This window comes from Pectinophora gossypiella, chromosome 15 (genome assembly GCF_024362695.1).
Source record: "Pectinophora gossypiella chromosome 15, ilPecGoss1.1, whole genome shotgun sequence".
Taxonomy (NCBI): Eukaryota; Metazoa; Arthropoda; class Insecta; order Lepidoptera; family Gelechiidae; genus Pectinophora; species Pectinophora gossypiella.
Window position 1 is genome coordinate 6,092,686 of NC_065418.1, and position 27,691 is coordinate 6,120,376.

Here is a 27,691-nt window from a genome sequence, read left to right on the forward strand (position 1 = left end):
CCACCCTACGAAACCAGTTGAATTTCTATATGATACTTAGAATATAAATAGTGCATATGTATATTAATGATACCAAAACTAAGACTGTAAATACACCAACACGGATATAGACACATACTTAGACCATCTCACCAGAGGCCCTGGATGTCTGGCCGTAATTACTAGTTTAGGAAAGAACTACTTATTCTAATGTCGGGCAGGTACTTAGTTCACCTTACTTGGGATATGGTCGTGAGCTTATGTTATGTTATGTTAAATTCTTCTCTACAAACACTGGCATTCTCTCAGTCGGTTCTTTTTTTTTCTAGAAGCATAATTTATATCTTATTTGTTCCAGAATCCTCGTTCGAGCGATCAGCTATACAGTGCACGGTCTGATCCCAGCATCATGCGTGTTTGCGGACAGATACAACCGGGAGGAAGTGGTCAGGTCCCTCGGGAAAGAGGTCAACATCAACCCTCCTCTCATGTTAGGTCAACTGCCCGACACTCCCGAGGAACTGCTCAAGTTGGATCAGGTCAGTTCGGTTCTGATTCTTAATAGATTTTTACAATATTCTGTGTCCGTCCTATCCTGTAAAATATAGCTATATCTATGCTCTACACAGTAAAGCTTCAATCTGATATCAAGGTAATCCTTTTGCTTAACAGAGCAGCTAGAGACTAGAAAAAAAAACAAATATCTATTCGGCCAAGTACGAGGCAAACCCTACAAGAAAAAAAAATAAGAATTTTACCTATATTTAACGAGATTCTGTAATACGGGTAGATACGTCATACATTGTGTACACTAACAAGTTTTACATAACCCTCTCTCATACATAACTCACAATACATTTCAAATAAATGTTGCATAAACACAAATGAAAAGATACGAAACCTATTGAATCCATTAGGCATTTCCCCCGAACGGTTAGGCAAATACGGGTTGGATTTTATCAGCTTCAGACACGCTACATTATACATAACCTAGCCTACATGTCGGAGAAAGACGAAGGCACTCCTTACAAAATAAAATAATACCTCCGATACACCGAAAAGCCTCTTATCTCATTTGGCATTCGTTCGTTAAAATTAGCGAAAATCTTTTTCAGACTGTTTTTCTGATTGTTAATTCGAATGAGGTCATAAAGGGAAGTAGAAGGAACAGTGAATATTGTAACTAAAATCGCAGACAAAAAGCTTTTGAGTTTTTCTATTCCCTTTCAAGCACGTCGGCTTTTTGATGAGTCTTTAAATGAACTTTAATAAGCCTTAATCGGTGGTTCTCTCTTCCTAAAAGGAATTACTTTATCTCATTAAAACGATGTTTTGCGCTCAATTTAGAATCAAATCTGTTTATATTTAGTGTTAAACAATTAAATATTTCATTTATTAACAGCCTCCGTGGTCTAGTGGTTAGAGCGTTAGGCTCACGATCTGGAGGTCCGGGTTCGATTCCCGATGGGGACACTGTCGAAATCACTTTGTGAGAATGCCCTTTGTTTGGTAAGGACTTTTCAGGCTTGAATCACCTGATTGCCCGAAAAAGTAAGATGATTCCGTGCTTCGGAGGGCACGTTAAGCCGTTGGTCCCGGCTATTAGCCGTAAAAACGCCTCCACCAACCCGCATTGGAGCAGCGTGGTGGAGTATGCTCCATACCCCCTCCGGTTGATTGAGGGGGGGCCTGTGCCCAGCAATGGAACGTATATAGGCTGTTTATGTGTATGTATGTGTTATGTATTAATAGCTTCAGAATACGTTTTGTTATCACTACCTATTGTAAATAATTGTATCTTATGCGTCTAATATCTCATAGATCAGTATGTGGTGCTAGTGTTACGTAGTTATTATTTTACCTAGTTAAAGGATGAGTCCAAAATGTCGTAGTTCTTTTGACGATTAATATAATTGGGCATCTATAGACTTAGAAGAAATTTTTAAAGCTAACGGTTTCACAATATCTATAATAAAAATCTGAAATACAAGAACGGCTCGAAGCTGTATTAAAAAACCCTACCTTCGCTTACAGGCGTAAAACATTAATGAGCCCTGTTAGTCGCCTCCGAACCCCGAAGAGGGGTCTTGGAGGGGTCTTGAGGGGGTCAGGGAGCCTGTCCCCCTTTCAACTAACATGCAACTAATCACGGTAATGGACTAATGACAACTAACACAAACTACCCGGAGCCACATACGGTTCACTCATCTAAATGTATGCCGAGATTGAATTAAGAATACCTACTCTCTCTGACCTTCATAGCTTTTTCATGGCGTTATTAAGATAACCTATAAGTATAGATTGTTCTTTATACGATTATACCCTCTGATTTTAGCTCAGGTGCAGTGCAGACCGAATATGTATTTACCGTCCATTAGTGACTACAGATGAATAACAGTTTTCTATTTTCCCTATCCACAGTTTTACTCACTTCTTTCATCATTCACGTTCATAGCATGAGCATATTTTTGTAATAAATAAATATGCTTCAAATACAACGTGAGACGCCGTTTATTCACGTTCAAAATTCAATTAAAATTTTCGATATCAATCCCCTGAATAAGTTTTAATAATCGCAAGTCCCTCGGGGTCGTATCCCGGCGATAACTTAGCGTTATTAATATATGAGTTATTTGGTAGCGGCGGAGAGGTAAGTTGGAGTCGGGAGGGCTGAGGGCTGCCAATACTCATTAAGCCCTGCGTGGCAACGGTGAAATCGCGAACTTTTTCATGCCTCGTGTCTACCCGTTGAATTTTAGATGGACCGTCATTCTGTGAAGTATTCCCGCCCGTAAATACGCAGTGAAATATAGGCTCTGGAATGACTTAGGATCTGCTTTTGTAAAGTAATGTATAGAATAATAATAATAATAATAAACGTTTATTGCATGAAATCAGGTTAGGTACATTGCAGATTACAGTGCATAAAAATAGTATCACCAAATTCTACTTTTTCAAGCATACACAATGAAAGAACGGAACAAGTTACATTACGTTAACTACTGCCTATATAATAAATAACAATTAATAAAATATCTTAAGCTAACCATATTCATAAAATATTAAAACTAAAATAACAAAACACCAAAATAAAAAAATCTAAATTAAACATCAAAATTTACAATCTAAATATTCTTTGACGCTGTAAAAGCATTTCTCCACAAGCCAGTCTTTTAACTTAATTGTAAAATCTTTAAATTTTAAACTTTTTAAATGTTCTTAGACGCAATCATAATTCTGATGGTCTACATTTTTTGGCCTTGATAGACACTGATACCTAATGTAAATATGTATGTCAAATGTAGTTTCATACTAGCTTTATTATTTGTCAAGCGAAAGAGAAGGACGTAGGTACCTATCCAATTGTTGTTCTTGCCCTAGATTCATTTCTCAGAAGGTTCTCACTCAATCTCACTTCCGTACTATATCTAGAGTTAATATCGTTATGTCGGGGTACGCTATATTGAAATATAACTTTTGCCTTTTGTATAACTAACCTAACAGTTTCTCAACGACATTAGACTTGTAATTTTACACAATGATCAAATCAAATATACTTTATTGCACACAACATACAAAACAACAAATCAACCATGAAAAATTGACCAACAGATTACAACTGAACAAAAGCCTTCTCTTTTTCTTCCTACTACTTATGAGTACGCTACTACATTGCAGGGATGGTAGTGGTGATTGCCAGTACAATACAATATAATATACTTGATGGCACCAAAACCGGAAACATTTTTTTGACATGACTTATTGTAGCTTTGCCGCAGATGGCATTAACTACTTGGCCGGACAAACGGGGAGCGCTGAGGGCTCTCACCCGGTACAAAATTTAAGACAACAGGCCTGAGGGTGCCCAGTTGGGCGCAAACCTCGGCTCAGGGCGTCGTCTGAGAGGAAGAATGATTGAAAGAATAAATCGACCCTAGTAGGCGCTGAATAAGGGAAACCACGCCGGCGGGGTCGGTATCGGGGTTCTGAAGTGTTTGGTGTCGCGAGCTGATTGGCCTCTATGGCTAGAGTAATCGGGTCGTCGGGATCGTGTATTACGTCCTTCGGACGCCGATATTTGTCAGTACCGTCCCTGAGAGGGATGTATTCGGAAGCCGCAACTACCAGGGGATTTGGGTGGTGCGGAGCAAAACAAGGAAACAGTTAAAATAAACCAACATACAGTTCATACAGTCCGGATTGCCGCGACCACGCCGCGACCACGCCGCGACAGAGAAAGAAAGAAAGAAACGTTTATTACTTCTAGACACCACAAACACAGACAGACAGGTACATTACACGACAGTGACTTGTTTAGATGCTGACAGTGACAGCTTTTACTGTTGTTTCATTTTTTATTTGTGTTTTAGTAACTTATAACTATGTTCTAAATCGTCTTTTTTGTTAAAATGTGTGTGGATTGATTAGTTTCACGACTCGTAGACTCTAGTAAAAAACGGTGATTAAAAACAATCAGCGTTTTCAACCACTTCGCATATAATTCACTTTAAATAATTACAAAGGTTACAAACACGTCCGACAATAAGAGATAAATCGATAAATATAAAATTAATTAAAAAGTAATGAGTTCGTATTTTTTATAACCTTTTTAAAGGGTATATTTATGTTGCAAATGTCAACATTTTTGTGAGTTGTTGCTTGAAAAAACAAATTATAATTAATAAATAAATAACAAAAAGAAGTCAACAAAAACACAAACAAAAGCACATAACATAATGCAGGTCTAGAATAGAATCAGTGCAGTCTCAAGGCTATAATCCGATTAGCTGTAATTCTCCCAACTGTAATGAGTGGGCTAATTCGATTCTGTATAGAATTGGCTTTGCTAACATCACACATGGTACTTACTTGGTTACTTGGTTATACTTGGTTACCGGACACGATGTGGGGCTGCTCTTAAAGTAATTAGGCTCGGTTTGACCTTGCGGCATGCAGGGGTATAAACGCATTTTATGCCCCAGCAGTAGATAAGCCCGTAAAGAAAAGAAAGATATTCTTTTTTGTACTACTTAGTTAAGGCGTACTTAGAAACACTTAGGGGAGTTTTGAAATAAATACACAGATAGGTACTACTTAGATATAGGTTAAGTTTAACAACTTATTCTCTAAAGTAGAATGTCAAACTTTAAACTATTTCATTGAACAATAGGATTAACTTTGGTAAACTTCTTAAGGATTTTTCTTGGAGTCAGAAATATTATTGAGCGTGAATAAATTCTAACAATTGCACTTAACAATCTATGATGAATTTTATTATACATTAATTTCAAAAGACTCCAACCTCAAGTACATAATTTCAATGTGTGGGACTTATTTACCCTTCATTCTCTATTTTTTTATTGATTCCAATTACGTAATAGTTTATACAAAGACATGACATATACAGTGCTGAGCGCAGGCCTCTCAATCAATCGGAGGGAGTATAGAATATTCACGCTGCCATTGTCCGTTTCACTGTTTCGTTATAAATAAAGGCACCATAAATCAAACTATTCGCTAGTTATTTCCATTGACAGGCTGTCAGGAAATATGCCAAACACTCCACGCTTTTGTGCCAATATCCGCCGAGTTGCAGACTTTATTACTCTTGACTGAAAACTTAGTGAATAAAGTTACAATCTCACAGTGAAGGTATGTGAAGTATATAATTACCCAAATTAATTTAAGAAGGTCTTACTCACACTTCATTATAAGCTCATTTTAAGCTTGGTTGACATTATAAAGATAACAGCATAAAACTAATTTCAAGTAAGAACTAAAAAAAGCAATGCAATTACTTAAGTAAAAAGGATTTCCAATTCACACTACGAGTACTATTTTCTTACATCATCTTGTTTCCCTCTTTTTAATTAACTTTTTACGTAGTCGGATTTTATTTTTTAAACGTGTGCTAATAATGTAGAGTATTTTGCCACCTGGCAGAGTCTGTTATAACACCTTTCAAAACTTCATTGAATCTAGGCTTGAAAGCAGTTTCGATTTAGAATAGAAATGTTTTCGTACAAAATGTGGTGTTATAAAAATACAAAAGTATTATAGTATCAACATGGACCCGGTCGGGCATTGCAACTGGTAGAGAGGACAACATTATTAGTCAATGATATTTTTTTTGTCATACTATATTTTCAAAATATAAATTTTAATGCACTTCTTTTTTAAGTATTGTTTTATATGATTACTATGATTGTATTAATAAAATATTATTAAAAATATGTATATTCATTTATCATGTATATATTAATTAATTAACTTTTTAATTTATAAGCTTTTAGTGATAAGTAGCTTTAGTAGTTTTATAAAAAGAAATCCGTTGGTATCCGCGTTGCCTTTACCGGTATAATAACTTTAACCGCTTGTATACTTAAACGCTTTTCAAGCCCTTTTTGATCATTAAAACAATTTATATCATAAAAAAAAATGTGTCTTAAGTTTAGGTTAGAGGTTACGACAAATAGGTAATTTGGAGTTTCAGATTGAAATTCTACAAATTCATCTAATATTAGGTATGTTCTTGCGTGAAGATCAAAGACGAAAACAATTAACTAAGTTACAAACGTACTTAGAAACTCTAAAGCTCCACACACAGAAAATATATCAAACCTAGAAGGTTCTAGGTTTGTTTCTTGCTAAATTAATTGAAAACATAATTATACCGTTACTTCGTTAGTCACGAGATTACCATTAGTGATGGGCCTAGTGTTTTGATCAACTTTTTTGAGCGTAGGTATGCTCTTAACAATAATATTAAAACCTAATTTTAAAATCTAAAAACAGTAGGTAATAAAAAACTTGACTTCAGAAAGAATCATATTTTTACAGTAATTCTACAATAAATATCACTTGTATAAAAATGTTAAATGAAAACTAAAGATTAATTTAACGTAATATAATATATAAAGATGCAACTGACTCATATAATTTTAAAAAACTGCGTCACTAAGTAGACGAGCCACATCCCATCTCTAGTACAATTTAATTTCGTCACAGGGCGTCATCTTCACACACTCACTTTGATTGAAATCCTGAACGAAAATGAACTGAGTGACATCATATCATTAGATACACATAGTTCATTTAAACTGATTGCTTCTTGTTATATATATAATATATATTTACGGAAATACATTTGTATAATCTCGCGAGTGTTTTCCTTATTGAAATGATCCAAATAGAACAAGTGATAGGAAAATAAATCGTTTTCTTTTTCTGTCACACATTAAATATGGCAATGTTTATCACATTACTGCTTATTAACTCAAAAAAATAATTGATGAAATTGTCAGGCACTGGTGCTATATACAGCGACAACTTCTGAATTTTCAATCCAAATAAATGGATCGATGACTTTTTCCTTTTTGTCGATATATTAAGTTAACATAAGATCACGACGATATCCCAATTGGGGTAGTCACTAACTGTCGAGCCTGTGTTAGTGAAAAACTACACTTAAATTATTAACTCATAGGTGCAAGTCCAATACCGGAGTTCGAACAGGCGCTCCCCGATATATTACAGATATATTTATTTGCTCGAACATGGTGTACTTATACATTTATTTCTTACCGGATCTATTTCCGTTAAAATGATTACGTCATTCTAGTTTCGCGATATCACGCAAAAGGAATTTGGCAGAAAAGCGATACTATCAAAGCGGTCTCTTCAGAGATCTGTTTTTCGATTTTTCCTTGATTCACTATTAAGGAATGACGTTGCTTTTTCCATCGTACGTATTTTATCAAGATTAAAGGCGCCAATGGGCTCGCCTCCTATTACACGGGACTTGAATATAGCCGGTGAGGAGGGTGTTGTTGCTTTTTTGAAAAAGGCACTTAAAGTACATTACTGTCATTCATATAACCGGGACGGAAAAAAATATGAAAATTCATTATTCCTACCTCCAAAATTTTAATTTTTTGACAACATGTCAAAAGACGTTAGACAAGTAAGAGTTTATATCCTATAAGTGTGTAATAAATAAAGCTCTCGGACACACCTCGGGCCTCAAACTACTCTCGTCGATAATCGGTAACTTTCTTCCCTTGGTGAACTGTATACTAGGTAAGTATAACCTGTCCTTTTCCTACATTACCCTCCCTTAAAGCTATTGATAGAGAAAATATAACAAATTGGTAGTACACATCAATAAACAAATGTCTCATCCCTTTATGCGTGCAAAAACGTAACATATTTTTTAAGAACTTATATGACCTAGTAACTAACATATTATTATTATACATCAATGTACCTACATGCTTTAACACGTAAGCAATACCAAAAATATATTAAATTTAAAAATGAGCATGTTTTTTCATAGTAGATCTAATTATTTCATATCAAAGATACAACACTTATTTATATCTTAAATAACAAAATAATATATGTAAAATAATAATAATAATAAAAAAAAAGAAAATATTTACTTAAATAAACATGTACTTACCTACATGATTTTAAAAGTTCGAGTAAGTACGTATTAAGTACTTATTATTTTTTCTATGATTTGAGTATTTATTATATAAAATAGAATTATACAATGTACCATCTGCTTATTATTGATATTATGTGGTAGAAAAATAACTAATTACCTCTCTTACATAATGATCTGTTTATATGAGCTATCGAGGGAAATTGAAAAAGAATAAAACAAAATTAAAAACAAAAGAATAAACAGCCAGTGTCAAATTTTAAAAATAATTAAGTATAAAGTCATGACTCAGATTCAAGTCATTATTCCGCGTGTTATTAATTATTGGTAACCTTCATCATCATCATCATCAGCCCATAACGTCCCCACTGCTGGGGCACGGGCCTTCCCTATGGATGGATAGGGAGATCGGGCCTTAAACCATCACGCGGGCCCAGTGCGGATTGATGGATATTAACGACTGCTAATGCAGCCGGGACCAACGGCTTAACGTGCCTTCCGAAGCACGGAGGAGCTCGAGATGAAAACTTTTTTTGTGGTCACCCATCCTATGACCGGCCTTTGCGAAAGTTGCTTAACTTCAACAATCGCAGACCGAGCGCGTTTACCGCTGCGCCACCGAGCTCCTCAATTGGTAACCTTACATTCTACTTATTATGACTTTCTTTCTTTCTTTCTTTGCCCAGCATGAAACGTGAGAGATAACGAACGTCTTATATTTCTATTAGGTACTACTTACTATTCTTGCCTGCTCTACTTCAACACTTTATAGGCAGACGATAGTATCATTGTTAATAAAGCAATAAAGGAGACATGAAAGTATCCCTCTAGCAGGGCAGAGGCACATTTTATGAACACTTTATTAGATAGTAGGACGGCCGTAAACTTTGTTCTCATCACACGAAATGTCTGCCTACTGTTGTTTCGTAACTTGACATAAAACTTGAGGAATACTATACGCACACTCTATCTTTGAGGTAATTTCAGTAACTGAAACTTTTGCCCATCAACGGGTTATATAGCTTAGATAAATTCAAAAACTAAAACTGCCCTGACTACCTACGCACATTACCGCGAAAAGTAGATATCAGAATTTCCCTTTTGACTCCATTACTGGCGGAGGCCTGTTATAGAATCTTATGACTATTTCACTTAAATTTATTTTAAGTTATACCCGTAATTTTCTTATCCGCCGAAAAGGAAAGAGACGGGAAATCGACAGGCATAAAAATTATGGAATATACGTTAATTTTATACAGAAAATTAGACTTCTTGACTAGACTTTGTAGACTTTAAATCCAATGACTGTATTTTGCGCGATGCGCGTACAAAGGAACAAACATATTTGAAATAATACAAACAAGTCTTTCTACGTTTTTTATTGTTTTTCTACGTTTCTCTCCTGACAATTAGTTGAGTTTGCTAACTAAGAATATTCAATTAACACAATAAACTATTATGCTATAAACAACTCACTTACTTATAGGTAAGTACAAACTTTTACCCGTTTCGTTGTAAAGATAGCTAGCTACAACTCTGGGAGATGGGAAAGATAATCAGCCTAGTCTCTTAAGAGACGTCCATGCGATCGATAGGTACGTACGTTTGTCCATCAGCCGCTACTAAGGTTTTAGTGATGCGAGGTAAGAAAGATATACACCTAATTAATAATAACTTTACAATAAGCAGGTAATTGTATAGTTACAACAGATAGGGATAAAAATGCCACTCATCTAAAAAAGCAATATTTGCTATTTGACATTTGCGCAATTTCATCTAAAAAGCAATATTGCTGTTTGACATTTGCGCAATTTCAACAAATATCAAATAGCAATATTGCTTTTTAGATGAATTGCTTTGATACAGTTCTCTCAGTGTATTTTTATAGGCTTGTCTTAAATGGCTTTCACTGCCCTATACTTGTTCTAAGGTGAATTTCTAGCCAGTGACAAAAGTTTGAATTTTCAGTTACAGTTTGAATATGCAGGGTCGGGTATAGGTACAATATATGAATGGGTACGCACGGTCACCAGGTTACGTATTGCTTGAGATCATTATAGGCATTTTTGTCGTTACGTTTTGAGAATGATAATGAATGAACAACTAAACATGCCTAAATAAATACCTAACCTAGGATATACGTCCCACAGCTGGGCACAGACCTGCTCTCAATCACCACGAAGAAGTATGGAACATACTCCACAACGCTGTTGTATTACGGGTTGATGAATGTTTGGGCTCGTACTTACCATACTCTACTCGCCAGTAAATACTCCTTTCGCCAGAGTTTTCCAGCCGCACAAAGACCTTCTACTAGACGACTAAGTATTAACTATACAACACTGAGTAGTATCTCCAGTTGTCGATTGACTCTTGAACGGTGCTTCTAATATATTTATTTTTATTTCTATTATTTCTAATCTGTCAAAATTATTGATAATAGGTAAATAAAGACAGTACACACAGTATTTAGATTTTTTTTATTTTGGTGTTTTGTTATTTTAGTTTTAATATTTTATGAATATGGTTAGCTTAAGATATTTTATTAATTGTTATTTATTATATAGGCAGTAGTTAACGTAATGTAACTTGTTCCGTTCTTTCATTGTGTATGCTTGAAAAAGTAGAATTTGGTGATACTATTTTTATGCACTGTAATCTGCAATGTACCTAACCTGATTTCATGCAATAAACGTTTATTATTATTATTATTATTATTTGTACAATAATGAATCATCTCCTTAGCGTTATCCCGTTTTTCACGGGGTCTGCTTACCTAACCTGAAGATTTGCCAGGTCCGTTTAACAGAAGCGACTGCCTGTCTGACCTTCCAACCTGCGAAGGGAAAACCAGCCCAATACAGGTTAGGTCACATACCTCCGAAATGTATTTCTCGAGAATGTGGGTGTCCTCACGACGGTTGGGTTCACCGCTGAGCACGTGATAATCATTTATGATCCAAATATGAATTCGAAAACAAAATCGAAAATCATCCGTTGAGGCCTTTGCTGGGTTTAGAACAAACGATCTACCAATTGGCCAAAACAGGCTACAATTGATAAATTAAAATCAAAATAAAAAATTAAATGTTAATTTTGTTGATGGAAGATATCAACCAATAAGGTTGCCGCCGCTACGATACCTAAACTAACTACCTAGTATAAATTCTTTCTCAGGCTACTCGATACTCGATAAGGTTGCATCCCTACGTGATAATAGATTGCTTTCTCCCTACTGTGATTCACCGATAAATTGCGTAGCTGGCTGCATGTTTATTATGTCATTATTTAAGGAAATAGCAAGAAAGATTATGCTCACCCTAAATCATCCCTTATTTCGGGCGCCAAGTAATTTCGTTTTTGATTAACTGTTCGGACACTTTTGGTTACTTCTTATATTATTTATTCTTGAATAAGTAAATAAATAATGTTATGACTTATCTCTTTTAGGGTCTAATCTCAATTATATGTTATTTTAAATTATTTTCCGTTCCATACTTTTGCGAACATTTGTAAGTTTCCACTTGATATCAACTCACAATCATGGCCTGAATCATTTCTCAAAGTTTTCGTTACGATGTCACTAACACCCTGTATAAGACGGCAGGTTTGTGGCATACAATAATCCATTCATTTTAAAGTCTAGTGAAATGTATACATATATTTATTATTAAAAAGGCCAAACCACATTATTTTGACCCCCCTTTTTAAACACAAATATCTTGTTAGTTCAAATCTGTTTCTTAGTTGAATACGTCAATAATTTTGAGTTTGAGTTGCCGTTGTAGTAAAGGCAATCGCCAACAAATATGCAGATATTAAACCTAGCTTTTCAATCTTTACAGGTATTCATAAAATCAGAACTCAAAGTCGGTGTGATATACGTTAAAGAGAACCAATATACTGAAGAAGAGATTCTGGACAATAACGAAAATTCACCGCTATTTGAAGAGTTCCTGCAAGTTATGGGAGACAAAGTTCGACTGAAAGGTAAATTTCCATATTTTTGTTACTTACTGACTTATAACTAGCTTTTTGGCTCGATGAAGCATTTGAAAGTTTAGGTGGCGGATACTTTACTCAATTTTATTAAATGGAAACTTGGAAAATATAAAATTTATTGTTGGAACAGAATTTCAATTAACTAACTTAAGTATGTATATTAGTCTTTAGTACTAGGTACTAATAGTTTTAAGTGAAGCAATTTTTGACGAAGCTGGTGGTGGATAGACTACTTGTATTGTTTCTTTTTTAATATATGAAAGTAATATATAAAACTAAAAATATATTTCTATAATATTGAAGCAATAATAAGCATATAAACTGACGATAAACCTTAAGCCATAACTTATGATGCCAACGATAACTTTAACATCTATAACCTGTATAATGGCATCATAAACGAACCATAAACAAGTCCTGATAATGATGATCCTGTTTCAATCACTCCCTTATAAATGATGGTCATATTCCCCATGATTAATGATAGCGCAATTTGCCTCTATCGATTTTTGTCCATTGCTTTACTATTTTCTTATAAATTTTCCTGTCCAAAGGTTGCCAGGAAAAAATGCTGCATAAGGAATAAGGTCGCCTGTTGTGCCTTTCCGTATCTGTTGTTCTTATTTCTCTATCTTGTGTCGATTGTGCTCAACAAAGTATTTTATCTGTCGTCTTCTTCTATCGTGTGGGTGGTGAGGTGACCAGTCGTATACTCTGATGTCAGGGTTATTATTGAACCGCCAAAGGCCACCGACATGGCTCATGTGACTACATAATTACATGAGTAAGTAGTAACCGGGACAAGCGGTTTAACATGCCATCCGAAGCACGGATCATCTTATTTTCGGACATTCTGGTGATCAACCTGGCCAAAGTATGGATCAGAGATTATTTTTTGTATCGTTTTTGTGTTTGTATACGTATTTGTATGACTAAATCAAATCAAATATACTTTATTGCACAGAACTAAATTTCAACAATCAGACATAACACATGAATGTACTGTATTCAATTTAAGCGGCTGTATTGCTCTAGAGCAATTTCTTCCAGGCAACCACTACCAGGAAACAAACATTTACCAAACTTGGATGCGGGATGGTCCAACAAGAAATAATTACCTAAAAGTAAACTAAAGTTAATACAATAAATACTCAATAAGTATAATATAATACATATTTACTAAAAATATACCTAACCATAATATAAAGAAACAATAATAATAAATAATAGACTGTACTAATTATAGACTAAGGGTGTTATTAATGAACTAATCTGAGCTTCGAGACTGCCCTCAAGATCATGTCAATGTAACAGTTCTTATATAAAAATAGAGACTTGAGCATGATCTCGAGGGCAGTCTCAGCTGAAATTCATTTATTAATACCACCCTAAGTAAGTAGTGTAATGGTTACTCCTATTTCAGGGTTCGACAAATACAAAGGTGGGCTGGATACGGTGCACGACCTCACTGGTCTTTACTCCGTCTACACAAACTGGCGCGGTATTGAAATAATGTTTCATGTATCAACACTGCTGCCGTATGAGAGACACGATCCGCAGAAATTACAAAGAAAAAGACACATAGGCAACGATATTGTGTGTGTCGTGTTCTTAGAAGCAGACAACACCGCTTTTTCACCAGCTTGCATCAAAAGCCATTTCTTACACACGTTCATTTTAGGTAAGTTTAAAATTGCATTGGCTAATGAGAAATAATTTATATATATTGTAAAAATAGTGATAGCAAGAGAGAGAGGACGATTTATGAATTAGGGTCTTGGTTACAATAGATCTCAGAAGGTCACAGTGGCCATTCGGGCTGCATCAGCTTGAGACCTTTCTGTTTCATACAAACAACAAGAGAAGAAAATTAAATTCATATGCTTACCCCGGTGGGTAATAAGCGTGAGTTTATATATGTATTGTAGAAATAGGTAGATAAAAATGTAATTAAGTGTCATTTTTATTTCAAAAAATAATGCGAAAACAGCTTCAAACGTTTTCTATCACGCTACAGTCTCTTACGAGAAAACAATTACTATAAGTATAAGTACCTCAAAAGATACAATTGTTTGTATGTACAAAGATGTATAGATGTTTGAGACATATTAACATTAATATGCTCAGTACAAACATCTTTATTATGAATTTGTACGTATCGTTATTCAAGAAGAAATTGATCCGTTTATTAAGACTGACACATTCTTCTTCTTCAGTCATTATTTATGTAGGTACGATCTCGAGATTTGTTGCTTCAATGTGAGCACCATACAACTTTACTCCCGTCACATTTAAGTAAAGAATCAATTTTTAATTCATGAGTTGGAAATATTCTTATTGTGACTTGCTGCATTATTTGCTAATGTCTTGGGTCCTGTCTATCGGCAAGTCTTAGCGCCGTAACTTAAGAGCTTTCGAATGCCCTCACCGAGCACTCTTCGACCCCGAGTCAAGTGTCGTCGTGCCAATTAAACGATAATATTACTCCTGTAGATGCCTTCACTAACTGAGTACTTGATGTAGGAACCCCAGTAGATGAGAGATAGCTTTATCATGTTTAGAATCTATTGGATACTGATAGTTGATAGGTTAATTTCATACAATTACTCTCAGAACCAAGATAAATGTGTTTGTACTACAAGCAATTTTCTATAGATACTTATATACGTAAGATACACACAATGGCATTTGTTTATATCAAGACAATCGTAACAGAAAATGGAAACAAATGCAAGATCACAGTTCGATTTATTTCATTTAAATTTATAAAGAAATGACATTTCCAAGATTATTGTATAAAATTGTTCATAATATTATGTTCATTCGTTTCCAGTAAGAGTATCAGCAAAAATCAAACGGCGTCCAACACGTTATGAAGTGTCAGTGGTGACGCGAGATGAAGTGGGTGCCTACAAGCCCTACCTCTGGGAGCAGAGTGTCTTCGACAAAGGACCTATGTTTAGGTGAGCCATAGAAATCAACTTGAATGTACTTAGAATTTACTCAGTAATAGACTTCATTGTTTACGTCGCTGTCATCATTGTTCGCATCTTCATTATTATCACCACTAATTACATCATTCTTATTAATACCGCCATCAATATTATAATTTTCCTTTTTCCTAAAACTTAACAGATAATTACGCCGTCTTGTCTTATTTGCTAATTGTAATACCTCAGTCTTTCGATAAAACAGTTTAAAAGTTTCAATCATTTCAAATTTCAATCATAAGGCCTCCGTGCTCCAGTGGTTGAGCGTTGGGCTCACGATCCGGAGGTGCCGGGTTCGAATCCCGGCGAGGACATATCACAAAAAGCACTTTGTCATCCCTAGTTTGGTTAGGACATTACAGGCTGATCAGGTGATCAGCCTGAACAATCAGGTGATTGTCCAAAAATTCGGAATGCACGTTAAGCCGTTGGTCCCGGTTACTACTTACTGATGTAAGTAAGTAGTCGTTACATGAGCCATGTCAGGGGCCTTTAGCGGCTCGGGGTTGATGAGATTGGTAATTCACCACACGACAGAATAAGAATCATGTCTCCATACGAAAAACGTAAAACTTTGTGGTATTTGAAGAATATCTATTAGGTTTATTATTCTCAACAACTTGTCAATGAAACAACTTGTCACTGAAAAACTTTGATCAAATAATACCAAGAACAAGCTAAGCTTGCTCAACTAATTTTGTGGCCTAAATTCTTCGTTCGTATAAACTTTATCCGAACTACTAATTTATCTTACATTAACTTAGATTGCCAACTAGTTGGCTATTTTGAACCGATGTAATAACAGTGTTGAAACGATAGTGAATTTCAAAGTTCAAAGTTACTATGACTATATTAGAAATTATACTTTGGTCAATACCAAAAGAAAATTGATAATGTACCGATGTACATTATCAATTTTCTTGAATGAAAATAAATTAGATTTTCCGTTGTCTCCCAACATGTCACGTTAAGGAATTAAGTAAAAAGGTACCTATAATACGTAAAGAACGTAAGTACGTTATTTACTTAATTTATTAATATGACGTGTTGGGAGAAAATGGAAAATATATTAAAGCAAAAAACTTTATGACTAGTCCTAACTTGAACTATAAAAAAATTACTCAACCACTACTTAATAAATATTACATTATATACATTAATATAAGTAAGTACCTTACATTTGATACTGTAGTTGTAGTATCGATCTAGCTTTTGCCAGTATTATCTGCTCCAATACATTTGTATGAGTGGTACAGACGACCGAACGCCTCATAGTCTACGTATGTATTCAATTATCAAATGGTTGCTTCGAGAATATCGGATTCACTGCTTCAAATACGATACTGAAATTAAAATTGATGTCAAGTTATTTGAGCTTAATATCTATGCAGATTCAACAAGTTCGAAAGCACTAAAACTACTTAAACTTTGTAATAGCTGACCTAATAGATAATTTCTCAGCACAGAAGGCTGGCTTTACCTGTGGATCCCAAAGCCACAAAGTCTTTCCTTACAAATTCAGCGAGTAATATTATTAAAAGGACCCTCTTAATATACGAAATAAGCTCTCCAGTAAATACTTGTTTGTTGTTCATAAAGCCAGGTAAAGACAAAATAATACCCAATTGCGAAAACAAAAGATATTAGCTTTTTGAAAACAGAATAACGTAATGGAAGTCGAACAATTACTTGTTTTATTTGTTTAGACCGAGAGACATGTAAGTATTTGATTAAAACAACACAGAATTAAATAAATTATTACTGAACCATCGAATATGGCAAAATTCCAACGTAAAAAATAAGTACTTACTTATATAAAATATACACATCAACATTCTTGGTTCTGCGCTCTTACTCGTGCCATTTATAGCTCGATCATTACTAATAAGTAAATATTAAAACTTTTATTCCTCAGAGAATGGCTGTTAACGAAAATAGTAAATGGGGAACGAGCTTCATATTCAGCGCCGAAATTCGCGAGAATGCAAGAAAGAACTCGAAGTCAAATGCTAGAGGATATAGTAGCGAATCTGCAGAATCATGCTGAGACCGGACAAATACCCAAGCCTTACAGAAGAGGTACTTCTATGAATATTTCATTTGATTTCCTTCATTATACGGTCGTACCGTAGGTACCTTAATCGACATTGACGGTTGATCGACGTAACGTACCGTTTGCAAGGTCTTTGGAAAAGAACGTGAAATGAAAATCTTTTAATCATTTGTTTGGCATATCTAGTGTATTCTTAAAAGGAAAAAATATGTTACTTAATACTTACGAATATTTATTCGTAGGTTAATACCTAAAAGAAAAGAGATGGCTTCTTTTGTTTCATTCTTGTTGCCATCTGTAGAGTACGTTCATCATAGCTATTAACCTAAACGTAGGCACCTACATTAATTTGCGTTGTTAGTCATAATAGTATAGAATCCAACCAATGACCCAACTGGAACAATGTAATATTTCTCTAATAAATTAACATTTATGAGAAAAAGGAAACTTCTGTGTTTATATAATATCTATAATCATTAGGTTAAAATTGAATTCGGTCAATCGACTTACGTTTCTTCTAATGTAAGCTGTGTTGATGTTGCTGTATCTTGTCATTTCTTCACGTCAGCCATAACACCCTGCGAAATGACGTAGATTCAAAAATATTAAATTGACGTTCAAAAAGTTTAAGTTTAAAAATTACGTTAAATAAATAATTCTGATTTCTGAATACATAAAATGAAAGATTACCTCACTTACTTCTATTATCTTCAGGATCATGGCGACCAATCGGCCACATGCGCCCATCATCTCCACTTCTGGACTCGGTGAGAGACCAGTTTGAAGATTACGATCAGCTAGCCAAGGACTTCACCCGAGTGTTCCTAAACAGTGAACTGAATTGCGCCCAGAACGCCCAGCTGTTTGACGTCGTCTTCATGGTGGGACAGTCCAAACAGAAGACCAAGTTTATTGGAGTCCGAGCGATATTGGGAGTCAGGAGCAGGTAAGGAATTACAATGATCTTAAGAGAGTTAGATACTTATCGTTTTTTTTTTGTTACCTTCCTATAAAAATAGAAACTTAATGTGGAAGAGTATAATCTGTTGTGTGTGGATAATCTCAAATCAAATCTATCTTTCGGACGAAACGTTTTGGTGATTAAAATTATTATTAAAATATTAAGGGTGGTATTTATAAACGAATCTCAGCTGAGACTGCCCTCAAGATCATGCTCAAGTCTCTGTTTTTATATGAGAACTGTCACATTGACATGGTCTTGAGGGCAGTCTCGAAGCTGAGATTAGTTTATTAATACCACCCTAAGAGTCAAAAATCTTTATTCTTTTTTACCTCTGATGGGTTTGCTCTTGGCCCCAGATTTGCCCAAAGGCATTGACGATGCCTAAGATGGAGCGAGCTCGCCCAGAAAGTGCCTGATCACTCTGGCGTTGAAAGCGCCCGGGTTATATGCAATACAATACGTTTCTTTTACAGTAGCTTTTATTATGGAAAAGGATGATTAGATACTTACTTACCAGTACATTTGCATCATACAGAGTATTCCAAGAAATGCTGTACGGAATCCAGACGGGTTTCGGATCACCTCAAGTACCAGTAGCGGAGTTGTTAGCGCGACCAGCACCAACTTTACTCTCTCCCACACCAAAACAGAAGAGCAGTAACTTCCTACAAGTGCCGGATATCGAATCTCCAAGGTGAGTTACAAACAAAAAACCCGACTACAGAAAAATCGCGCTCTGAAACAAGAAATTATATATGAATAATATTTTTGTTTTTTCAAACTAATTTTCTCTTTGTGACTTTCCCTAACCACGGGTGAATGCTAGAAAAAAAAATCTTTTAAGAAAATATTTCTCTGAAATTCTACCCAATAGTGATGTTTAGCCGTGGTCATATGCCGTAAGCAAATTCTTAGCACAGATTGCCATGCGACCACTATTACTATGCTTTCAACATTTCAAACTTTTGTCAAAGACCCGTGGCCTTTCAGTATGCAAACGAACGGATTTTTAATTTCAGGCCAAAAAGTGTTCCGAGCTCTCCAATGGTGAAGCGTGCATTCTCCCGATTAGGCACGATCACCGCTGGTTGGGGACGGTCCATTCGAAAGCAACACTCGCAACTGAATGCTGAAGACAAGAAGAAGTGGGCGAGTTCACAGGACTGTTCTAGTAAGTTTTTTCACCGTCATTTTTAACCTGTATCTAGTCTAGTAGTCCCTTTTTGATCATAGGTCTGCTTCAAATCTGGCCAACATGCTAAAGATGTAATTTTCTTATCTACATTAATAATATTAATCCACTAAGTTTTACTATTACAACTAACAACCAACTCAAACTTGTTATTTTGTAAGTTATCAAAGTCTTTTATGAAAGTCTGTACAGACTTTTTTCTACCAACAATTCGAATTTCTTCGACCTTACTTATATTTCTTATGGAATTACAGTTTTTACTTTAGTTATCAATTTCATTACATTTTCAGTAATCTGCGACTATTAAGTTTCGAATTTACTTTATAGAGTACTTCCTTCTTTTTGAAATCGGTTGTTTATTCATTTTAATATAAAAAAAGATAACCGAATCGACATTATTCATTACAGATAAAGAAGGTAAAGACAAGGATAAAGACAAGAATCAAGCTTTAGCAGTACCAAGGCTCTCGGTTTGCGCTGATGCACAAAAAGTCGACAGAGCCAAACTTGCACAAACTGAGGTAAGTATCTTGCTCGCTTTTCTTGGAATACTGTACACGTGATAAATACAGGAATACGCAAAATTATACGAATGGCGTTTTGTAAGGATTCTCCGTCAATTACTTCCTACAACTGGGTCAAGGTCACGAAAGAATAAATTACCTACTTTAAAGATCTGCGAAGTTGGTATTCTTTGTTGACGCAAGTTATTCTTTGGTTAAAATAAAACTTACTTAATGCGTCCTGTCATTAAGTGTTCTTATTATAAACACAATCGTCACAGTCAGTTCATTTCAGAAGTCGTAAATAATTTTTGAATCTTATTAATTATGGTGTCTGAATTTCTGCAGTTCTCGATAATCGAGTTTGATCCGGATACGTTCCGGATTCTCCTGGACTACCTTCACACCGGCAGTTGTCCGTTGACATGCGCCTCCATCCCCGGCCTGATCTGCGCAGCTGAGCACTATGACTTACCAGAACTACTGCAAGCCTGCTTCCATCACGCCAAACAGTTCCTTAGGATAGATGTCGTACGTATATATTTTTTTTTTCATGTGAAACAGATCATAAGGGACGTCAGGTAATGCGACTCCTATTTTAGATCTCTTATTACTTGGCAGTGGAAGAAATATTTATTTATGTAAGCTATTTATTTCAGGTGTGCACGATGCTGATATCTTTAGAAAACTATTACTGGAGATATACTTCAGCGTCAGAGCTGGTGAATATGATCCTTGCCTTCACCGAGCAACGGGCGTACGCTCTCTTCCAGACGCCGGAATTCCTCAACCTGTCTGAGTCCGTGGTGCAGATGATCATGTGCCGGAACCTTGAAGTACCAGAAGTAAGAAAATTCGAGGCCATGCTCAGCTGGGCTAAAAACAAAATCAAAGCCAAGTCCGCCAATAAGACTGATGCCAAAAATGAATTTAAATGCATTATGGAGAGGCTAGCTAGGGATCTGAAACTTTATAGGATCTCACCCCAGGAATTGATCAAAGTGGTTCTCCCGTCGAAGGCAATCAAGAATGAACGTATACTGGAGACACTGATGTACCAGGCTAACTCAGGAATGTACAGGATTCAAGACAGTTACATAGAAGCGTGCCAACAACGTCTGCAGAAACAGGACTCGAGATTTTCCGAATTCGAGAGCTTCGACTACGGTATATAAATTTGAGAGCTGTGAGGAGATCAGTGTATTAGATAGATATGAAGAGTGAATGGGCTGGGTGGGTCCCTCCTATATTGTGGTATGTTGACGCCTTCTAAAAGTATTATTGTTATAAATGTACTCAAGTAGGGACGGGAAGCATGTGTACACTTCTCGGACACCTAAACCCTTGTTGTTGTTCATTGATACCTATATTTTTTACATCTAGCTAGACGTGTTCAGCGTAATCATCTCTATTTTTGGTACCAAATTAGATAAATGTATCTTATTCAGATGAATAATCAAAACTGGTACAAATTGATATTTTTTTATTTATTTGTCGTACAGAAAGTATCTAAGATACGTATATAAATATGTTATAGTCAAAGCCCGAAGCTCCGTCGCCTCTTCCTAGGTTTGACTAATCAATGCCCAGGTCTGGTCACAAGTCAGCCAAAGTTAAAACTTACTCCGCCATATTAGGAAATAAAGACAAAAGATAATACCAGGTTTAAAATACAGTCCGCGCCTCAAAAGAATTCCACGGATTTTAATGGAACTAGGTAATTTGCGGGGTTTGCCGAAAAGCGTCAGTCAAACCTGAGAGGCTTCCTTTGGCTATAATAATAATTTTGCAAATATATAAATTATTTTTTCTACTCCTCTACTTTAATCTGGCATTTAAATAACCAAAAAGTCTAATATAAGTACATACATAATTAAACTCTTTGAAAAAGTTTACGCTCTATGGCCTATAAAAGCATTGTTTACAAAGTGTAACTGTACTATAATGTCGCCAAAAAAGCATTGTTGTTGTTTTTTTTTTTTTTTGACCTGGAAACTGGCACCTTTACTTTGTTTGGTGCCATAGATATACTATAAAAAAAAAGTATACATTTGCCGCCATTTTCCCGCGCGTTGGAAAATAAATTGGAAATTTTTTGTTTCGTTTAAAATTACGTCGTCGTAGAAAAAGTATTGTATGCAACGTTGTATAACTAGGTCAAAAAATGCTCGTGGCGTCTCTTATTGCGATGTTCGCCAAGGCTCACATCGCAACTCACGCCACTCGCATTTTTTGACCCTTCTTATACAACTGTTGCATAAAATACTATAAATAAAATTACCTATGTATAGATTATCGTGCCAATCTTCCCCACAATGTAGAAGATTGTAAAGTTCTTATATCAGTACCACACTAAGTACCTAATAATATATTGTAGAAATGTTTGTTTTTCCATGTTCGGGACCGTAGTATGCTCTGAATATCATGATACTTTACAAAATGTTTATGCAAAAGTAAAGCTAAATGAATATTATGAATGTAAAACTAGGATACTGACATATTGATCTCAGGAAATTGCACAAAAAGTGCAAATTACCTTGAATATATAAAAAAATAAATGCATTTAATGTAGAAATTATAAAAAGTGTATAGATAATATATTTCTTGTTGTATCTTCTAAGGCATTGTATACCTATACATTATTTTATTTTCCTAAGAAATGTATTATAGAAATCTATGACAGTTTGTTAGCTGCTCTAACGCACAAAATTTTCCTGAAAACCGCACAATATTCTATTCTTACTTAATAAGCGTCACATATAAAATATATATGCCCTTGGCACAAATGCAGTATGAAATAATAGTACAATTAACGTATCTTCTGCGACGTATCATATGCTTCTGCATTTCTGCGATAAATCTGGATGTGCTCTTACTTTGCTTTCATTGTTCTCTTTTACATGACTTCACATATCTTAGTAACTACCACCACATAACATACTTATAGGGTGCATCTTTCACTGCAAGTTCGGATCAGCAGTTGTACCATTTATATATTGTAAAGTTTAGTAGAGTGATTGGAATGAATTTCAGGAACTAAACTTGCTATGGCAGATATAACCGTACGCTACCACTGGTTCATCAACATCGTGGACCAGAATTACACATTACATGTTGAGTATACATTACGCGGCACGAAACAAGTCATACAAAGTCACAATAATTGTAAGCAGATTTGGCAAATATTGCGACGCCAGCGGCCACCCACGCTGTATTTAGGTGTGCGTGCATACGTCACGGATATGTCTATGGGAAGATATACCCTTACAATTTTCCACAGAAAGATCTAAGTAGGTAAATGTAAATCCAAGTTTTAAACACAATAATTGTCTGTAAAGGAAACTGAATCGTGCAGTCTGTGATTAGTTATGTACTAAATTATGATGGATGAACAGACTGCATAGCTGATAGTAAAATAATGAATAGACGTAGGATTATTTCGGCTCAATAGATCTGTGAAATACCACGGCCCATAGACAAAATCAAGCCCGTATTTATAATGTCTACAAAGTCTTAAGTTGCCTGTTCACTGGTGTGATGCGAGGCAGCGCAGCGGAGCGGAGAAATGGAGAAATATTAACCAATACAGGGAGTTGTTAACTTCGCCCTGAGCCGAGGTTCGCGCCCAACTAGGCACCCTCAGGCCTGTTGTCTTAAATTTTGTACCGGGTGAGAACCCTCAACTCTCCCCGTTTGTCCGGCCAAGTAGTTAATGCCATCTGCAGCAAATCTACAATAAGTCACAACAAAAAAAACGAGTTGTTAACTAGTTTGTGCAATTCTATTGGTTAATATTTCTCTGTTTCTCCGCTCCGCTGCCGCGCTCCGGTGACAGACAGCCTTAATCGGCGTTTTAATTTCTGATGAAAATTTTAACCTGCATCAGCTGATTGCTGTAAACATACCAAATTGAATTGGGTAGTTTCCTAGGTCAAAGATAATTATGAAATTCTGATTAAGTACTAAATAAAGACAGAGATAAAAGTGACAAAAAACGTTTACTTTTTTCTATTAATTTTATTTATGAATTTTAATAAAGAAAAATGTAAAAGTGCAACACTTTGTCACGTTTTTCTATGATGCGTTTTCATACAAACGCCATAGCAATTTCTTGTTTTTACGTTCAGTAAAAAGTAACTGATTTGACTAGTTGGAAACTACCCTGTTGTAGAGCTATTTTATAATAAGTGTATTGTCTATCTATAACGACTTTGGTAGCAGATTGTATATTGCCTATAAATGGACGATCTATCCGGGTATAAACCCCGTGCATTGGTAATAACCGGGGGAACACCCGAAAAACCCACCCACCCACTGCTTTTTTTTTGAGTGTTTGTCAGGTAATAAGTACCCAAGCAAGTGGATTGCATTTTTATATTAGGACTGTAAGAGATAAATAAAGGTAATTTTTACAGTGATCAGTTTAGTTCAGATAGGTATCAATAGTTTATTGGACACAGTCGCAAACCGCGAATATCTCTATGACACTTGCTTTATCTATCTCTTTTGTTCAATATAGATACCACTTTATGAATCGCGGTTCGCGGCAAACTTTTCTATCTACAACTCGATCTCTTATAAATAAGGATGTATTTTATGTAAATTGTTAACGTGGAATCTTCTGAACCAAATGTTATAACGTTTTATATCTCTATTAAATACTTACTGTGTAAATCTTTCAGACCCGTTTCCTTTAGAAGTTGCAAAGTGAAATAGCAATCTTAAACATTAGCTATTGCAATGAACTTTTAAGATAGCACAGCTAAAAGCTGATAGTTCGTATTATTTAGACCCGTTTTTGTTAAAAAATAAGAAGAGGAAGTTTGAAACAAGGACTAATGTGATGTTCATGACACCAAAGAGAGAAAATATATTTTTGTCCAATTTCAAACGATGTCTTCATTAAATTTCATTTATTTTAAGATTATTTAAAACATTTTCGTCAAGTAGATATACCATCACAAATATCACGAAACGGGTCTTACATCTTAAAAATGTAATTGTTTAAAAACATAGGTGTTAATATATTATATGTAGCCTAAAATTATGAAATTTTCTAAAGTTCTGGAAGATAACGTGGAATCCAGTTGAGTCGTCGGTAAAATTTTTATACTCGTGAAAAATTTACAAAATTGATCATAAATATATTGTTGCGAATGGTTTAAAAAGTTTAAGTTTCAAAAAGTTGCTCAAAGCTTAAATTGTATAGATACGCTGTTAACCGTTTAAGTGCATTTGGACATGGTGTTTATAAATAGATTATTTTTCCGTAATCAATAACACTGTGTAAAAGATGAGAGTAATATATGTATGCATATAATATATGTATGTATAATTCTAAGATATCTTTTCTCAATGGTAGATACCTATACGTTTCCCGTAAGTAGAGGTCCTTATTTTGGCAAACTAATACTCATCCATACGAGTACATGTTCTTCTATTAGGTTTAATTTGTAGAAACACCAATGTTAGACGTGTCGAGCTCTTCGATGGATATATTTAAGTTTTCTATTCCAACATTTTTACCTTCCTGTGATCGTGTATGTTGCTAAGTATATTAATATGTGGGATCTTCAAAAATATTATAAATTACAATTATAATGAAATGTTATTTTGCATGAGCAAGATTATTGTTCAATGAAATTTTATGTGGTGAATAAATTTTTTTGTGTATTAATATTCGTGTTTATTAATCAAACCAGTCTCCGTAATCGGTTCCTATTTCCATATAAAAAAAAACAATGAGATATTAATAGTCATTAAAATTTGATACCAAATAGGTAATTCATTATGTTAGTAGGATGGAATTGCTACCGGGGAAATACAACAATTAAATTAGAACTATGCAGGTACTACTAGATGGCGCTGCTGAACAATTTTTTTTTTTTTTTTGGTTTGGTTTTCCCCGAAGGGTAAGGCAAAGGGAACTATGCCCATACAGCCATGTCTGACGTATTTTTTTTTCTTGATGATTAATGAAATGGTGAAAGGTGATGAATGATGATGATGAAACCTAAGCCCCCACCCTCGGAGTAGACTCCTACTCCGAACCCCAAACGAATTAACTCAAAAGTCCGCATAAACTTTTGAGCTATGAAGCGGCTTCCTAGCACGAAGCGAAAATAGGCAGATACACTTTGTTTATTGAATACTCCAATGTAATAACACTCGCGAATGTCTTCCGACTAACTTAATGCGATCATTAACCACAAAACACCACTTCGTATTAATTATTTAGATTATTCAATGAAGAAAGCAACTGTCCCGTTCCCGTTTCCCGCTAAAAAGCCGCTGCTGAACAATTCATCTTTGATTCATCTATTTACAAGCAACGTTCCTTTTTAGGCAACTTATTTGATTAAATTATTAATAAAGAATCTTAAGGTATGTAAGGGCAGTAATTTTGCTATAAGTTTATCAGTAAGTACACATCATTTATTTTAAGTTATTCCTGACATTTTCTTTTCGACAGATAAGAAAATTAAAGGTATAGCTTAAAATAACATTGGGTGTCTGCAGGAATCGGGCCATTGTGTATCCAACATTTAAAAGCATCCCACGTATTTTAATAACTACTTAGAATGTATCATCGGCTATGCTATATTAGCAGTCAGTAATGACGACTCACGCAGTCAATATTTACGAACTAGAGTACAATAAAAGGCGCTTTTATTGTCAAAAAATATTGACTTTGCCTTTCATTACTAAAACAGTTGTAGTCGAGAATAATAATCCCCTAAGAGAAGTGGATATAATTTACTTTAAATCAAAACATTGACACTCGCATACTGAGTCCCTGGTGTTTTCTATAGCAGACAGTTATAGCGTTGTCGCGTCAATGCATTTAGCAAAACTGACAGTTGCACGCGTGAAACGGAACGTCGCGCGGAAGTTCCTAACGCCGCCGCTGGCAGCGCTCGCGCGCCAGTCTTCTTGCAGCAGGCGCGCGGCCGGCTGCTTGTTGGTGCGCGGAGCGAACAACACACGAGTTCGCGGTCATAGGCTCGAACGAACATCGAATCGACGGTCAGTGCGGTGACCATGATGATGGACAACGGGGTGATGAATAACTATGATGGGTACCCAGACGGGTACATGGAACAGGAGGAGGAGTGGGAGCGGGAGGGTCTCCTAGACCCGGCTTGGGAGAAGCAACAGAAAAAGGTCAGTTCCACTCACCTATGTTGACAGACCGGCTAGGTGTAGGTAACGTAATACAAACTCGCGACAAACAACACTAAGCGAATACCCTACCTAGTCAAGTATCGACAAAACGGCGTTATCTCGCTTGTGAAATCGTGAATCATGTTTGTATATTTACGTTTTTTTTTTTCATTTTTATCAATTACCGCGTCCGATAAAGGTCCTTTCTGTCCAACAACGTTTCAGTACGCTCGTACTACATCTGATCGGACCGACCCGTCTATAAATTGCTAGTGCAGATATAAATTCAACAGATTATGAATCTATTTTTAGTGCACAGCTGTGTACAACAGATCATCGAGCTAGACAAATTAACAAGTTTAAATTAAACCGTCAAACAAGAGATCAATTTCATTTAA

General features: G+C 35.4%; 2 protein-coding genes and 1 long non-coding RNA gene across 7 annotated transcripts in view; 2 read left to right on the forward strand and 1 right to left on the reverse strand.

Moving 5' to 3' along the window:
* LOC126373061 (uncharacterized) overlaps nt 1-21,930 on the forward strand; it is a 148,787-nt gene extending 126,857 nt beyond the window's left edge. The window contains exons 8-18 of the mRNA XM_050019022.1: nt 338-518; nt 12,271-12,415; nt 13,851-14,108; nt 15,261-15,390; nt 17,333-17,496; nt 18,185-18,416; nt 18,970-19,128; nt 19,454-19,605; nt 20,035-20,147; nt 20,478-20,660; nt 20,789-21,930. Coding sequence (XP_049874979.1) covers nt 338-518; nt 12,271-12,415; nt 13,851-14,108; nt 15,261-15,390; nt 17,333-17,496; nt 18,185-18,416; nt 18,970-19,128; nt 19,454-19,605; nt 20,035-20,147; nt 20,478-20,660; nt 20,789-21,304 — 2,233 coding nt within the window. The 3' untranslated portion in view covers nt 21,305-21,930. The remainder of the gene's footprint in view (nt 1-337; nt 519-12,270; nt 12,416-13,850; nt 14,109-15,260; nt 15,391-17,332; nt 17,497-18,184; nt 18,417-18,969; nt 19,129-19,453; nt 19,606-20,034; nt 20,148-20,477; nt 20,661-20,788) is intronic.
* Nucleotides 17,721-27,517, reverse strand: LOC126373260 (uncharacterized). 3 transcript variants are annotated; one of them, XR_007567295.1, is made up of 5 exons: nt 27,309-27,517; nt 18,949-19,170; nt 18,170-18,294; nt 17,981-18,048; nt 17,721-17,864 (listed from the first exon to the last, which is right to left on the reverse strand). It is a non-coding gene; the product is annotated as an uncharacterized LOC126373260 (long non-coding RNA). The 3 variants fall into 3 exon arrangements; XR_007567294.1 differs by having other exon boundaries at nt 18,170-18,344; XR_007567293.1 differs by having other exon boundaries at nt 18,170-18,344; nt 18,945-19,170.
* LOC126373082 (alpha-actinin, sarcomeric) overlaps nt 27,050-27,691 on the forward strand; it is a 34,028-nt gene continuing 33,386 nt past the window's right edge. For 2 of the 3 annotated variants that reach the window (XM_050019069.1, XM_050019068.1), the window contains exon 1: nt 27,050-27,293. In XM_050019069.1, coding sequence (XP_049875026.1) covers nt 27,171-27,293 — 123 coding nt within the window. In that variant the 5' untranslated portion in view covers nt 27,050-27,170. The remainder of the gene's footprint in view (nt 27,294-27,691) is intronic. The other variant, XM_050019067.1, reaches the window with a different exon arrangement.